The sequence below is a fragment of the Lissotriton vulgaris genome, chromosome 4_1, assembly GCF_964263255.1.
Source record: "Lissotriton vulgaris chromosome 4_1, aLisVul1.2, whole genome shotgun sequence".
NCBI lineage: Eukaryota > Metazoa > Chordata > Amphibia > Caudata > Salamandridae > Lissotriton > Lissotriton vulgaris.
The window spans coordinates 640,100,510-640,116,433 of record NC_141691.1 but is presented as its reverse complement, the minus strand read 5'-3'; the positions used below and the strand labels follow the sequence as shown (position 1 = coordinate 640,116,433).

At 47.6% G+C, this 15,924-nt stretch overlaps 1 protein-coding gene across 6 annotated transcripts in view; it reads right to left on the bottom strand.

Annotated features, from left to right (window-relative positions):
* Positions 1-257: 257 nt before the first annotated feature.
* Positions 258-15,924, bottom strand: part of TNS3 (tensin 3) — an 838,360-nt gene continuing 822,693 nt past the window's right edge. For all 6 annotated transcript variants that reach the window (XM_086964904.1, XM_086964903.1, XM_086964909.1 and 3 more), the window contains 2 exons: positions 12,772-12,798; positions 258-3,902 (listed from right to left, as the gene is read on the bottom strand). In XM_086964904.1, the coding sequence (XP_086821030.1) occupies positions 3,758-3,902; positions 12,772-12,798 (172 nt within the window). In that variant the 3' untranslated portion in view covers positions 258-3,757. The remainder of the gene's footprint in view (positions 3,903-12,771; positions 12,799-15,924) is intronic.

Below are 15,924 nucleotides of genomic sequence, written 5' to 3'. Positions count from 1 at the left end.
GATTTCCCTATTTTGCAGGCACTGGATACTAAAAAGGTGTTTTCTTTGTCAAGAGTTGCTCTATTGCTCAGATCTTTGTACTAGTAACTGAGGCAAGCACATTGTGTATATTTTTTTTACACAAATGGGACTATATGTGATGTTGAAGAGCTTTCTATTATGCAGTACTAAGAATTGCAATGATTTGTTCTCTTTGCAAAGTGCATAGCAAAGAATCTTTAAAGTGAGTCTGCTAGCTAACTGAAAATGCATGAGACTTAGCAAATTTATAATTTTATTATAATTTGGATCAAGGTGACATTTTAAGAGCAAAGAAAATGACTATACAAGAAACTTATAGAACATTCATTTACATAATGGATACATTTTTACAGGTTAAAGAAAAAAGCTTAGCACTCACTAAGAGATAAAGCACATTATTAGAATGATACATTTGATAATGGCAGATACACAGGCACCATTTCAATAAAATACGGTGTCTAACATGATTTAATAACTATTAACACTGTACGATATAGAAGTACATTTAAAAAGTAGACTTATATTTGTCTTGCTAAGTAGTAGTGGCAAACTGATGTCCTTCTTCAAGGTTTTATTGAAATAGTTGTGGGACACATTTGCACAGTGTCTATAAAAAACAATGGGGAAAAAAATAAGAAAGTGCTGGAATATATCAAGTGTTGGTCATTGACAGAGAGGGTGAAGGCTCATTTTGTGTGCTTAGTGGACTTGTACCAACTATTTCTACTTAAACTCAAGCACAAGATATTACACCATTTAAAAGGTATAAGCGGTGGAAGAAGTATTCTTTAAAAAAAATATAGATACACTGCTCCACGGTATTCTAGATTCAAGAATCATCAATAATTTTGTAAGGGCACAACTTGCACAAACAAAAATACTAATTTTTAATACTTGCTTGTGTGACCAACCGAGAAACTTTGACCACCCATTTCAAATATACTTTCTTAACAGCGGTAAATGGAATATGCTGTTCCTCTTTGAAGAGCAAAGAATTCATAGTCAGAGTGTGATTAAACAAATAGTACGAAATGAGACAAAATAGTCACACTGAGACATGCTAGTTATATTTTGATGTTAAGGTTTATAAACCTTACAAAAGAAATGAAAAATTTGAATTGGTTATGTTCCACAAAAACGTGAGGCACTTGCTGTGATTGCTTCAATAAAAGTTTGTTTGGCAATGGTGTGGATGTCATCCATACACTGCTTGATGCTCAAATAAGCCACATCTAAAATTCTTAAATTGACTGTATTTTGACATTTTACACACATTCATAAGTTATAAAATAGACATGGGTCTCTGTGTACATAAAATGGTGTGTTCGAAAAACAGAGAAGTCGTACTTTGGAACATTTTGGCTTTGGTATTTTAGTAGCAGTGTTTAGTTTAGACCATTAAATGGAACCAACTATGTTCTCAAAAGAATGTCTGCAACAGAGCACACACAGAAAATATAAAAGTATTCAAATGAAATTGGTGACTGGCAAATTTATGTTTGTGTCTATTCTTATACAACATGATGCACTTTGCAGATACTAAATAAAACTCCCATTCCAAAGCCCAGATGCTCCAGTCAGTGTGCATACGTTTTTATGCATTCTATAATTACGTGACTTTATTATCACTATTAGGAAGTCTTTATAGGCAGATCAAATCCAGCTTAGATGGTTTTCGTTGGTGTTTAAGCAATCTTATGCAAATAGAGTTCACACACTTACCCGAGGTTTCCCTCATTCTCAGTTGTGGTCCCTGAAAATCCTGACGGAACAGTGAGGAGGAATAGTAACATAGGGCAACTGATACATTCAGTAGGAATTAAAGAACCAGGGGCTTATCTTGGTTGGTGAAATACCTTCACTGAAGTGGACATCTTGATCGCTCATAACAACCCTACACTATTTCATGGTAGTCAACAAATTTAGCTCTTACTCTTATGTACAGATGTTTGGACTGACTGTCCTGGAAAGGCATGATATTTGCAGTATGCTTTATGCTGGCAAACATTATGGTGCTGGGATTTTTCAATAATAAAGAAGCCTAATCACAGGATGTTAGAAATTGGCTGGGTACCCTATTAAGTTTTTTTTTACTTTGCTGCAAAAACAATGCAAAACTGGAAAATGTACATCAAGAATATAAAGCTATCAGAAATTACAGTGAACACACAGGAGATATATTAACACTTAATGTTTGAGTGATGCAAATGAATGGGAAATATACTTTTATATTTGCTTTTGACAATACAACAGAAATTACACAAATGAATACAAAAATATAAAGAGGCAACTGTTAACCCCCACCAGCTGCAAGTAAAATATAAAAGGCACAAACATGGTCTTCTTTTTAGCAGACACTTTTAAACTGTCATGGTTTAAGGTGAGAATAGAAAATATGGCACAAGTGTCTACCTTGTCTATACAATACATAGCCTGGTTTTGGGAGGAACAGAAATGGGAAATACATTTTATTTGATTTTACATACATTTCCACTCACTTTACTTTCTTAAAATTGAGCTTCTCTAAAATCAGAAAGCCCCAGATCCACATATTCCTTCTCCTTTCACAATGCACTTTAACTTTTTTCATCTTTTAGCAGCCTTAGCCACACACTACAAGTTCCACCAGAAATAAATCCAACCGCCACCATCACAAGGTTCATAGATAAGCTCAGCTAACCATGTTTCAAAGGAAGAGAGACCTCATCAGATGTTCATGTTAAAATGATATTCTGCACAGTGCTTTGTGGTGTTACCAATATGGAAATAAAGGCAGCTTACAACACAGAACATGAGACAACTGCAGTCAATACAAGCTCTTTTTGGAATTAAACTACTATGCCACAGAAAAAATATTTTTTAAATAGTTTGCCAGAATATCATTGCTTGCCAGTGTCACAGTCCACAGGTCTCACAGAATACAAAATCTCACCCAAAGCAGTGGTGGAGAATGGTCAGCTTATGCTTGTCCAGATTAAAATTCTCTCTTCACACTTCCTCAGTAGAATCAACTTGCACATACCTTCATTATCTTACATACTGAATCTTGCTAAGAAGCTCCAAAAGATTTGCTTTCACGCCAATTATAAAAGTGAGAGGAAAATCAGGAAAATCTAAATAAATTAAATTGTGACCTCAAAAACATCCAATGTGGTGATATCAGTTTGTGGCGGATTGGTGCAACCATGCAATCCCTGAAGCATAGCCTTCACTCTTTGACAATCATCCTTGTTACATTCTTAAGGTAACCCTTTGATGGGCAAGGTGCCTACTACCGTAAGGTAGGCTTAAAAGTTGAAGTGTAGACATGATGTGACTCATTTAATTATCAGAATACCAATGTTTGGTCCACTTCTGCGCATTTTGTCTTCTTTTTGCTGTCTTCATACTATATGCAAAATGGCACCACAGCTCAACAAGAACCAATCAACTTGACGATTACACTCAATTGAACTAGCTGTGGTGTAATTCAATCCAGTCTTTGCCTCATACTTTTTCTGTTCCTGTGTTACCCAAAACGTCCTGCAACATTAGGACAAGTCCTTTGGAAAAAGTATATAAAGTTTATATGGCCTTGGATTTAGTTTCCCTTTCCACACTCTTTCTCTTTAACTTTATACATCATAGAAAACTGCCATCTTGAGACCAGTGGTCAAGTGTCTGACACACCGCGCTCCAGGTGAGAAAGGCAATGAAGTGCTCGTTATGGAGTCTGCACATGAAATGTAGGGCAACTTCAGTTTTTCTTCTGAGAACCAATCATGACCTTTGATACAAAGTTCACAATGGCGCTGGCAGGTTGCTCTGGATCATGTTCTGCAAAAAGGTGGCATATGTTGTCGTTGGCACTGCCTTGCTTCCTCGCAACAAAGCCAAACACTCTACAGAAGAAAATAAAGAAATATTACTTATCAAATTATGGCAAGCTCCAATATGACTAAGGTAGTACAAGTACTCTTAAAACTTCCTGACTGATGCTCAATAAATACTTTCAGTAAAGAGGAAGTCTTATGCATGATATGGATAAGAGTCTCAATCACCCCCTTCCAAACAGCCTTCACTGAGCTCTTTTAAAAAAAACTAAAGGAGCTGAGATACTGTGTTGTAGACTATCATGCGCTCCTATGGCTGTCATCTTGAGGGATGTAAAAGGATATTTGTGGCATCTCTCCGGCCCTACACCCACAATACAGAAATGTACGGAAAATGCATATTAACTTGTTTAAGACTGACCAATCCCCTGCAAGAGGGTAGACTGCCACACTGAAAAGTGCTGTTAAGGCCCTACAGCATCTCTTATGAGCAGCAGCTGCTTTAGGTAGCAATGATAGCAGATAAAGCAGCATGAATTCTGCTGACTTAAAAGCAAATAATCAGCTCTCTCAGCACAAAGATATTAGAAAATAGGTCACTGGACATCGTATGGATAGATGATGACTGATATATTAAGCTGAATACATCTCTTGTTATATTTTTACGCTAGTTCAGCTGCACAAGTTACTTACCTTCGGTAACGATATATCTGTAAGAAACAGTAGTTAGTATTAGATTCCTTACCTTAGAATATCCCCAGGCGCAGACTGGATCCGGAAACGTTTGCGTAGCAGTACCCTTGCGCGTCTGTAGGCGTCGTCTGCGGCTCTGTGCCCGTCGTCGGCGCCGGGATGACGTCGCTGAGTACTTAGACGCCGCCCTCGCGCGCTGACGTCAGTTCTTATACACAGCTTTTCCGTGCCAGAAACGCAGAGCCATGATAAAAACCAACACTGGTGACATGAAAATAGGGCCCTGAAAGGGGATGACCTTAACCCTAGATATCGGTTCGCAAAGGGTGCAAGGGGACTCCCCGGCCCAGGGCAGTAGAAGCCACTGTGGCCCGAGTGGAATGGGCCCTCAGCTCAACAGGAGGCTCCTTCTTAGCCAAAGAGTAGCATGCCCAGTAGAAGCCACTGTGGCCCGAGTGGAATGGGCCCTCAGCTCAACAGGAGGCTCCTTCTTAGCCAAAGAGTAGCATGCCCTGATATACAACACGACCCATCGAGAGATGGTCCGTTTGTGCACCGCCCGTGCCTTCTTAACACCCACGTAACCAACAAAGAGTTGGTCATCCACCCGGAACTGGAGTGTGCGATCCAGATAGAATGAGAGCGCACGTTTTGGGTCCAGACGGTGGAGCCGCTCTTCCTCTTTAGAGGGATGCGGAGGTGGAAAGAAGGTGGGCAAAGTGATGGACTGCCCGTTGCGGAAGGCTGTGACTACCTCGGGCAGGAAAGAGGGCCTTATCCGCATCACAACCTTGTCCGATGGACAGAAAGGAAAGGAGGCTTGGAGGAAAGAGCCTGGAGCTCACTCACTCTCCTGGCAGAGGTGATGGGAACCAGGAAAGCAGTCTTAAGAGTAAGAAGACGGAGAGGACAGTTAAGAAGCGGTTTAAAAGGAGCGCACATCAGGTAAGTCAGAACCAGGTTCAAGTCCCACCGGGGCATCACGAAAGGAACAGGGTGGAACATATGAGTGATGCCCTTCAAGAATCTATTAACAATCGGGGACTTGGGAGGAGGAGCCAAGATGGCGGCGGAGACGGACGTGTAGTCGCCCGGCTCCCCGAGCCTTTGTTTCCCGTATGATTATCCTGACTAATATCCTGCCGTCTCGTACCAACGGGATGCTGGGGAACGTGTGCCGATGCTGTGGGTGTTCCTCCGGTGTCACTACCTGCCTGATACCCTGAGCATTTATCGAATTGACCCGCCGGCGTCTGCCCTGGCCCTGGAACCGAGACCTGCGCTACCACGCACCGCCTGTGATTACTGAAGCTGCGGGGGTCGCCTGTGCTGAGCGTAGCGGAGCGGACGACCGGCAATGGGCTGTGTGGCCGTTTGCATCGGACACCTGCGTGGAGGGTGAATTTTGGCCGGCTGCGAGTCTGATTTACTGCTTTCCGTCGAAGGGACGCTGAAGGTGAGCCGCGCTTTGTTTCCTCCAGCTCGGAGGTGCACCGGCTGCCGGAGCCCCTCTGCTAGCTCATCTCTGACTTGGCCGAACGTAAGGGGGTCTCTCGCTGTGGACGTTTGCTATCACGGTTCCGTACTGTCCCTGGGTACTTGACCCCTGCAATATAGCGCTACCCTCGCCTGGCAGCCCCTGCTACCCCCTGACGACAGGACTATGGCGGCCGGCTCCTCAGTGGTGATGGCGGATGGCGCCTCTACTCTTGGCCGGTGTGCCCAGCGCGAACCCGAGTGTGATGCTGGCCAGTCTGCCGCGCCTCGCACAGCGGAAGTGGTGGAAGAGCAATCGCCATTAACCTGCGCCTCAGTCCTTATTGTTCTTGCTCAACTGAGGACAGAGTGGTGTGAGGGTTCAAAATTGCTGGGGGAGAAACTGGACGGACTTGCAGCCGGATCGGGCTATTCTTTGCCAGTCCACCTTTTTCGCCGCGTTGATCAGCCTCTGCTGATCCCTGGTTGTGAAACTTTGTTACCGCGACAATGTGTGATGCAACAGCTTCCTGGCGGTGATACTATGTGTGGACTGAGATTCGACCACACCAGTGCTGTTACAATGTCTCTCTCCCTGGTGCAGACTACGACCTCGCCCACGGCATCCATGGAGCTGCTGATACAAGACCGGATTAGTTTGGCTGACTGCCCTTATCCCGTAGTGACACTGTTAAACTGTGTTTTTCATCGTACTGCCGCTTTGACAATGCAGCTCCTGTTGGTTGTCGGCTTTGTTTGGGACTGGCGACGTCCATCTTGTCTTTGGACACTTCTTCTTCACCGAGTGCGGCCATTTTGTCTTTGTGTCCTAGTGAGGGCGGATCTTCCGAGGTACCCGTGTGCTGGGACATCTCTGCGAACTGGCCAGGGCTAAGACAATTCTTCGCTACTGGAAATCGCTGGTTTGGCGGGTGGGGTCCTGAGACGGATCTCTTCTTTATTATGTTCTATCGCTCTATGGGATTATTCTCCCCAATCTTTCCTGTGACTGTTGATTATTGTGGGGGTTTCTCTACCACATGGGGTGTGGGTGTGTTTAATCGCTGGGTGCCCGGTAGACTCGGGCTTTGTCCGCGGCCATCTTGCTTCTTTGTTCTGTCTGGGGCGGGTCCCTTTCCGGGACCGGGTTCAGGGGGAAGCTTGAAATCTGGCCAGGGCTAGGAAAGTCCTTATTCCTACGGAACGTGAATGTTGGGCGGGCGGGGACCCGGGGGGAGGCGCTTCCTTAACGTGTACTGCAATGATCTATGATGTCTCTCCCTATTCCACATCGTGCATGAAAGTCCTGAGTCTGGTGTTATGTTGGGGATGGGGGGTATTCCATGGCCGAGAAGTTCGGGAGACTTACAAATGTGTCCTCATCGGGTATCGGAGACTTTCTGACATGGGCAGACCCGCATTTTTGCTATGCTGATTGTTTACTATACTGATTCTCCCCACTTAAAATTGTACTTGCTAAGCTCTGGTTTTTACTCCACCTGATGGGGATGCGTGTTCGGTGCTGTCCCGGGGACCTGGGTGTGACTGATTTCGTTCCTATCCTTGGTTCTGTGTCTTCCGACTTTACTATTGGACATGGTGTGGAAGTTGTGGATGGCCGGGGACTCCGGGTGACTTGATACCGAGTGGGCTCCTCCCCACCTTCTCCTTTTTTTTTGGGAGTTTAGATTAGTTTATTCTTTTCTCACTCCCTATATTACAAGTGTTAAGGTTTTTCTTTCTTCCTCTTCTCATTCTCCTCTTTCTTCTTCTTTCTTGTCGGGTTCTTTAAAGGGCGACAGGCACTCTGCTGGGGGGGGGGGGTAGGCCGTAGCTTCCGCATTGGTGTAGGGTGGGGGGTAATTTAGTTTTCTTATTAGTTTCTATGGGCCTTATTTTTTCTGTTTTCTGCGCTTTCTTAATCTGGTTCGATTCTGGTTCCGGGTTTGGGGTTGGTAGGGAGGGGGCGCGCTGAATGGGGTGCGTAAATGCTGGATGATGATTTTGCTGTTTGTTTTGCACCGCCATATTGCCCGTGGTGTTAACTTCCACTGTTGTTTTCAGCTATGACGCCGCTTGCCCATGTCGTGAATCTATTGTGCGGACTCGAATCTCCTTAGTTCTTATTCTTCACTGATTTATCTTATGATGAAAACACATAAAAACTTTAAAAATTAACCTTCAATTCTCCTTCTCCCCGGCGACATGATTCTTCCCAGTGTAACGCTCATTGATTGTTGATATTTCACCTGTTGCTGCTGGGGAACTGTAATGCTTGCACCTGTGCTGACAAAGTATCGTGGCCGGCCTGACGGTTGTAGGCCCGTATTTGTTCTTTTATTCATGCACAATAAAGGTTTTCAAAAATAAAAAATAAAAAAACAATCGGGGACTTGAACAAAGAAGGCTGATCAGGTAGCCTTCAGAAGGCGGAAAGGGCAGAAAGGTAGCCCTTGATAGTGCCCAGAGCAGAGCCCTGCTGGGCAAGAGAAAGAAGGAAGAGGAGAACCTCAGAGAGGGGCAGAGAGTGGATCTACAGCCTTTGCTGTGCACCATGCCACAAATCTGTTCCACCTGCAGGCGTATAACCACTTTGTGGAGGAACGCCTGGCTGCCAGAATCACATTACAAACTTCAGGAGGCAAGTCAAATGGCCTCAACTGTCGCCGCTCAATCTCCAAGCATGGAGGTGGAGACTGGACAGGTTCGGGTGGAGGACCGTCCCTTGCTGCTGCGACAGAAGGTCCTCCTTAAGAGGCAGACAAATTGGGGGATCGACAGACATGCTGAGTAGCTCGGGATACCAATATCTTCGTGCCCAGTACGGAGCCACAAGGATAACCTGGGCCCGGTCGCTTCTGATCTTCTTCAGCACTCTGGGCAGAAGTGGTATAGGCGGAAAGGCGTACAACAGACCGCAGCTCCACTTGCAACGAAAAGTGTCTCCGAGCGAGTGCCGCCTTAGAAATTCCAACGCGCAGAACTGATGACATTGTGCGTTCTCTTCTGTAGCGAATAGATCTAACTAAGGCTCTCCCCACTGCTGAAAGAGGCCTTGCGCCACCTCAGAGTTCAGACGCCATTCGTGATCCATCATGCACCGACGGTTGAGTTTGTCCGCCCTGGCGTTCAGGGAACCTGCCAGGTGTTGAACCACCAGGGTCACGCCCTGATGTTCCAGCCACTACCAGAGGCGCAGAGCCTCCTGGCATAGGGTCCACGACCCCAACCCGCCCTGTTTGTTGCATTACCATATGGCAGTGGTGTTGTCCGTGAACACCTGCACTACACTCCCCCGGACAGAGGGGAGGAATGCCTTCAGTGCAAGCCGGATCGCCCGCAGCTCCAGAAGGTTGATGTGGAGCCGGGACTCCGCCGGAGACCAGAGGCCTCTGATCTCCGTCTCTCTCATGTGCCCCCCCCCCCCCAGCCCTGGAGGGACGCGTATGTCACAGCTACGTGCTCCAGTTGGGGTAGGGAGAGGGATATGCCGCTGACCCAATCGCGGTCCGTGAGCCACCACTGCAACTGTCTTGCAGTGCCCCCCGAGACCAAGACATGGTCAGACAAGTTGCCCTGATGCTGGGCCCACTGAAACTTCAGGTGCCACTGCAGAGCCGACATCCGCCACCTGGCGTGATGCACTAGAAGGATGCAGGAGGCTATCATCCCCAGAAGCCGCAGCGTCAACCTGACCAAGACTCGGGATAATTGAAATCAGAGCCTGAATATCCCGAACCCGCTGTTCGGGAGGATAAATCCGAAACTGCGCCGATTCTAGAACCGCTCCGATGAAGAGGATCTTCTGAGAGGGACACAGGTGTGACTCCGGTACATTGATGGAGAACCCCAGCAGGTGCAGGAGGTCGGCCGTAGTCTGGAGGTGGTTGACAACTGTCTGGGGCGAGCCCGCCTTCAACAACTAGTCGTCGAGGTAGGGGAAGACTGAAACCCCTAACCTGCGCAGATGAGCTGCGACCACCGCCATCACTTTCGTGAACACCCGTGGGGCGCTGGTAAGGCCGAAGGGGAGCACGGTAAACTGAAAGTGATCGTGGCCTACCGTGAACCGCAGGTAACGCCGGTGGGCCGGCAGGACGGGGATATGAAAATAAGCGTCCTGCAAGTCCAACGCTACCATCCAGTCTCCCGGGTCCAAGGCAGCTAAGACCTGAGCCAGTGTCAGCATCTTAAACTTCTCCTTCCAGAGGAAGCCGTTGACGTTCCGCAGGTCCAAGATAGGGTGTAGGCCCCCTTTGCCCTTCTTGGGTACCAGAAAGTAGTGGGAGTAACAACCACACCCTACTTCTGGCCCAGGAACGCGCTCGATGGCCCCCTTGGCCAAGAGGGCCGTAACTTCCTCTTGTAGAAGTTTCAAGTGATCCCCTGACACGCAGTGGTACTGCGGTGGCATGGCTGGAGGGGTCGCCTCGAACGGGAGGGAGTAGCCCCTTCGGACGATTTGCAGCACCCACCTGTCCGATGTGACAGTGCGCCAGTGGAGGAGGTGATGGCGAACCCTGCCCCCCACTGGCGTCACAAGGGCCTGAAAGCTCGGACTAGGAGGGTTTTGAGGCGGATGCTGCAGGGGTAGGTGTGGACTAGCCTCGCCATTGTCCCCAACCGCCGCCACAGCGGTTTCCACGTCTGCCACCACGCTGGATGGTAGTCTGCGGCCCGTGGCTGGCAGGATGTGTGGGGGCGCCCCTTCCTTGGCCACAAAAGGAGCGAAAGGCAGACGTTTGCTGGTGCGGGCCGAGAGGCCCAAGGACTTGGCCATAGCCCTGGAGTCCTTAAAGCGCTCAAAGAGGCGTTGGCCATCAAACGGCATGTCCATAAGGGTGTTTTGGAAATCAGCCGAAAAGTTGGCGGACCTCAACCAGGCGTGGCGACGAATCGCCACCGTCGTTGCCATCGCTCAGGCTAGTACGTCCGTGGTATCCAGCCCACACCGGATGGAATACCGTGCCACATCTCGACCCTCCACAAGGGCTTGGGCGAGTTTAGTCCGGGCCCCCTCCGGACATTGTGGCAGCACGTCAGCGACCGTGACCCAAAGAGAGTGGGTGTAACGTCCCAAGAGGCACGCGGTGTTGCCGGACCCCAACCACAAACTCAGGGAAGAGAATACCTTTTTCCCGTATTGCTCATACCTCTTGGATTCCCGATCGGGGGGAGCCGTCGGGAATGCGGTCTGGGAGTTAGAGGCCTGGATGACCAGGCTCTCAGGGGTGGGGTGGGTGGACAGGAAGCAAGTGTCGCCCGGAGGCGGGCTATGGCGCCTGGCCACGTTCCTATCTACAGGCGGACCTGTAGCGGGCTTGGACCAAATGCCCAGAAGAACGTCTGACAAGGCCTCATTAAAAGGCAGCAGAGGCTCGGCCGAGCTTGCCTGTGGTTTAAGGACCTCAGTGAGGAGGTTAGTCCTCACGGCCGCGACGGGGAGCTCAAGGCCCAAGGCCTTGGCAGCCCGCGTCAGCACCACACTATAGGCAGCCCCCTCCTCCGTAGTCACGGTAGGAGGGGAGACAAAACCAGTGTCGGGCGAAGTGTCCAGAGCACTGGCCTCCCCAAGCTCACCTGCCCAGTCCTGAGAAGACTGGCACTCACGTGCCAGAGGGTCCTCGGACCCCTCCCAATCCTCCTCGTCACCCATCACCTGGTACTCAGGCTCAAAGGATGAGGCCGGGTCGTAGAAGTAGAAATCTCCGAGCGGCGCCGCTCCGACGCCGGACCCGAATTGAGGGTAGAACCGGGGACGGAGTCGTCCTGGGAAGGAGCGGGGGGCGACACCCTGGGGGCCGGATTCGACGGGGTGCTTCGGCGCTGTCGGCGACTTCGGTCCAGACGCCGCAGGGCCCCGCCGGGGCCGAAGCACCCGGCCCGCGTGGGGACCCAGTCGGGCCGCTTGGCCCGAAGGCGCAGCGGAACCCGACGGAGGAGCGAGCGACCTTATGGCCACGAGGAAGGCCTCGAGCCGCGGGGATGGTGTCGCCCAAACACCTGGCCGCGTCGCGTGAGCGTCGGGGGGAGTCAGAAGAGCGATGTCGCCTCTTCGACTTCTTGTGCCTCTTACCTGAGGACTTCGAGCCCGAAGACTGATGAAGACTCCCGGAACTGTGGTGACTCCGGACCCGCGACCGGTCCCTCGACCTCCTTGCGGACCGGACCTTGGGCGGCGCGGGGCTGACTGCCGGAGCTCGAGTCGCTTGCGGGACCGCTCCCGTCTAGCTTTAGACGTCAGGGCCCGGCAGTCGGAGCAAGACTTGTCATCATGGTCGGAGCCCAGAAAGCGAAGGCACCGGCGATGGGGGTCGGTAACCGACATCAGTCGGTTGCAGTCGACGCAGGGTTTGAACCCGGTCATCCCTACCGGCACAGTCGGAGTCGATGAGACTTCGAAAGATGATTAAAAAAGGATCGAAAAAGTTAGTCAAAAATTGACTAGGGTACAACTTTTTCCGGATCGGCGCTTGCTGGCGCGGAAAAAAGAAGAACTGACGTCAGCGCGCAAGGGCGGCGCCTAAGTACTCCGGCGACGTCATCCCGGGGCCAACGACGGACGCGGAGCCGCAGACGACGCCTACCGACGCGCAAGGGTACTGCTACGCAAAAGTTTCCGGATCCAGTCTGACGCCTGGGGATATTTTAAGGTAAGGAATCTAATATTAATCTGTTTCTTTCAGATATTCTATTTCCTTTACAACAGGGGAAAAAATAGGTCACACACATACACACAATTAAAACGGGACACTTTGGAGCTACTTACTTTGCTGACAGTCCGTCTTTTGTCCATCTGATTTAACAGAAAAAAACAAAGAGAATAGAAAAAGACATAAGATGTTAGGTGTGTCACTTCAAAATTTGCATCTTGAAATAAGCGTACATTTTATCTGCAAATATAGGATACAAGTAGCTAAGTTCACTCCACCAGTTAAGCAACAGTTGTGAAATCTTATCCTCCACAGAATCCAATTTTAATGACGACTAAAAGTTTTCACAAGGTAGTTAAATCAGTAAAACTTTTAATTATATACAAATGAAATCGGTAGCATACCAAAAAAGTTGTTTTAGACTGTCTGATAAAGATGGAAGTGAAATCATATAACTGTGGAACTGCAGCTTAGTAAAATGACTTCTTTCATTGTTAGCGTATGGCCAATTCATGATCCATTCAAAATAATGTGCAGTTCCTTTATTGATGCTTATTTTAGGGTAAAGCAATGCTTTAAAGAGATGTTCATGAATTGGTATGAGAGATTACCTTTGGCCTCAAGTCAGGAGTTTTCTAAAAAGTGACAATTAGAACCCACGTTGGAAAATAAAAGACAGCACTGGAAGGTTTCAAACTTTGCATTGGTGCAGATCTCAACTTTTTGCAATTCACCCCCTTGTACAGTGAAAAGGGATTTAACAATGCCCTTAACAACAGTACATTTTCGATTCCTACCAGGGTGGAAAGAGGTTGTAAAGTGTGAGAATACCTAATCATGTGCACTTTTGTGGGTGTTCACAAACTCAAAACCCTTCCCAACTTGTCACACTCACTCCTCGTTGTAGGTTTACTCAGAAAAATCTTAGTGTGGGTAAATTCACTAGCAAGTGCAAACCTAACATCCGATTTAGAGAAATGATTTTGCACACGTAAAAATAAGTTTCCAGGGTTACATCTGACATGCACATAATTAGCTTAGAGGACGGAGGCCTATGTCTTTCGTAAAAGAAAATCATTGAGTGTGAATTTGCACTGTATTTAATTTGGGGGCAAATGAATGAAACAGGTTTTTATAGAGCGCAGCGTTCACTCCAAGGAGCATCTTGGCGCTAGATGACAGAAGACTGAGGGGAAAACAGGAGTGGAAAAGGTACAGAGAGGAAGGTTGCAAAGGGATTACATGAGTGCTAGGGTTTCCTGATCTGAAGTGCTAAAGATCCAAGTTTTTAATAACTTCCTAAACATGGACTCGTTGTTAGTGTGTCTTAGTTGGGTAGGCAGGAGATTCCAAGCCTTTGCTCCCAGTGTAGCCAGCGTTTTCCCTCCTCGACTTTTCATTTTGAAATGGGGACTAGCAAGCAAATTCTGGTTGGAGGACCGCAGAGTTCGTTTGGTTTGGTAGGGTCTAAGATGATTTCTCAGATATATTGGCCCACTTCCAATGGTGGCTTTATAGGTGACGGTTAGGATCTTAAACAAGAACCTTTTATGGATTGGTAGCCAGTAGAGGGTTTTTAGGGCATTAGTCGAAGATGATCGTTTGGGGAGTCCCAAAACCAGCCTGGCGGCGGCATTTTGGATAACTTAGTCGTTTGATCACCATTTTTTAGTTCCAGCATATAGTCCATTGCCATAATCGAGACGAGACAGGATTAAGGCCACTGCAACAGTTTTTCTGGCATGCAGGGGAAGCAGATCAAAGAATTTCCTCAACATTCTTATTATTTGAAAACAGGTACCTGCCACTGTGAGGGCCTGTTTGTGAAAGGACAGCGAAGGGGCGAATTTGAAACCTACGTTTTTGGCTGTGTCTACTGCGGCGGGTGGTGGATCTGATTTAGTGGGCCACCAAAGGGTTGGGTTAAAGTTGTTAGCTTTCCCAAACAGCATAATCTCTGTCTTGGAGCTGTTACACCTAAGATGGTTTGACTCCATCCATTTCATGACTGAAGTGAGGCAGTGATGAAATCTTTCTTCTGCCGCGGTGGAGTTTTTGTCCAGGGTCAGATTCAATTGGGTGTCGTCTGCGTAGCTGATTGCTTCAATATCGAAGGAATCAATCAGTGTAAGCAGAGGGAACATGTATAAGTTAAAAAGGGTCGGACTCAGGGAAGATCCCTGTGGGACGCCTGAGGACAGTTCTTTCCCTGTGGACTTATATCTGCCTAAGGTGACAACCTGGTTCCTGTGTCTAAGAAAGGCGGTTAGCCATTCAAGGGCTTTGTCATTTACACCAATGTGCTTCAGTCTGTTTATCAGAATGTTATGGGAGACCGTATCAAAGTCCGCAGAGAGGTCCAACAGAATCAACACTGCGTCCCTGCCTTGATCTAGTGCCCATTTCAGGGTGTCTGTGGTGTGGAGCAGTGCTGATTTTGTTGAGTGCCCTGCTCTAAAGCCAGATTCCTTGGGGTGAAGGCAGTTGTGATTTTCCAAGAACTCGTTCAACTGAGTATTCACCCATTTTTCCACTATTTTACTTAGACATGGGAGAAGGGATATGGGTCTGAGATTGGAAAGTATGGTGGGGTCAGGTAGTTTCTTTTTTTGGAGAGGTTTGACCGCAGCTATTTTCCACAGATCAGGGATTTTTGCTGTTTCAAAAGTGGAGTTGATAATTTGGTTTATGATCGGGTTCACAATCTCGATCAGTGCATGAAGAATCTTTGGTGGACAAGGGTCGAAAGGGGACCCTGATTTACATGAAAGAATAGCCTTCTTAGATTCGTCTAAGCTAATTTTTTTTAAACATTTGAGTTCTATTCTAGGACCTGGGTTTAAGGCTGGGGGTCTTAGGCTATAGAATCCGAGAAATTGTTTTTTAGCTCGCTGATTTTATTTTCTAAGTACTCTTCGATGTCGTTACAAAGTTTTTGAGAAGGGGGTATTTCAGAGTCTAAGCTAGCTGGATGGGTGAAAGATTTAACTATTTTAAAAATAGACTTTTGGTTGTCATCTGCCTTTTCAATGAGGTGCGTATAGTATTTATTTTTTTCCATCTTTATAAGTAGATGGTAGGAATTTAATCCTAGTCTAAAGGATTTCAAATCTTCTGTTTTGTAGTGCTTTCTCCATATTTTCTCTAGGGTCCTACATTTATCTTTCATGATTTTTAATTCGGGTGTGAACCAGGGGGCTGACTTACGTTTAGTGTTCTTGCCCTTCTACCATGGTGCTAGAGTGTTAGCAATGGATAGCATCCACGTA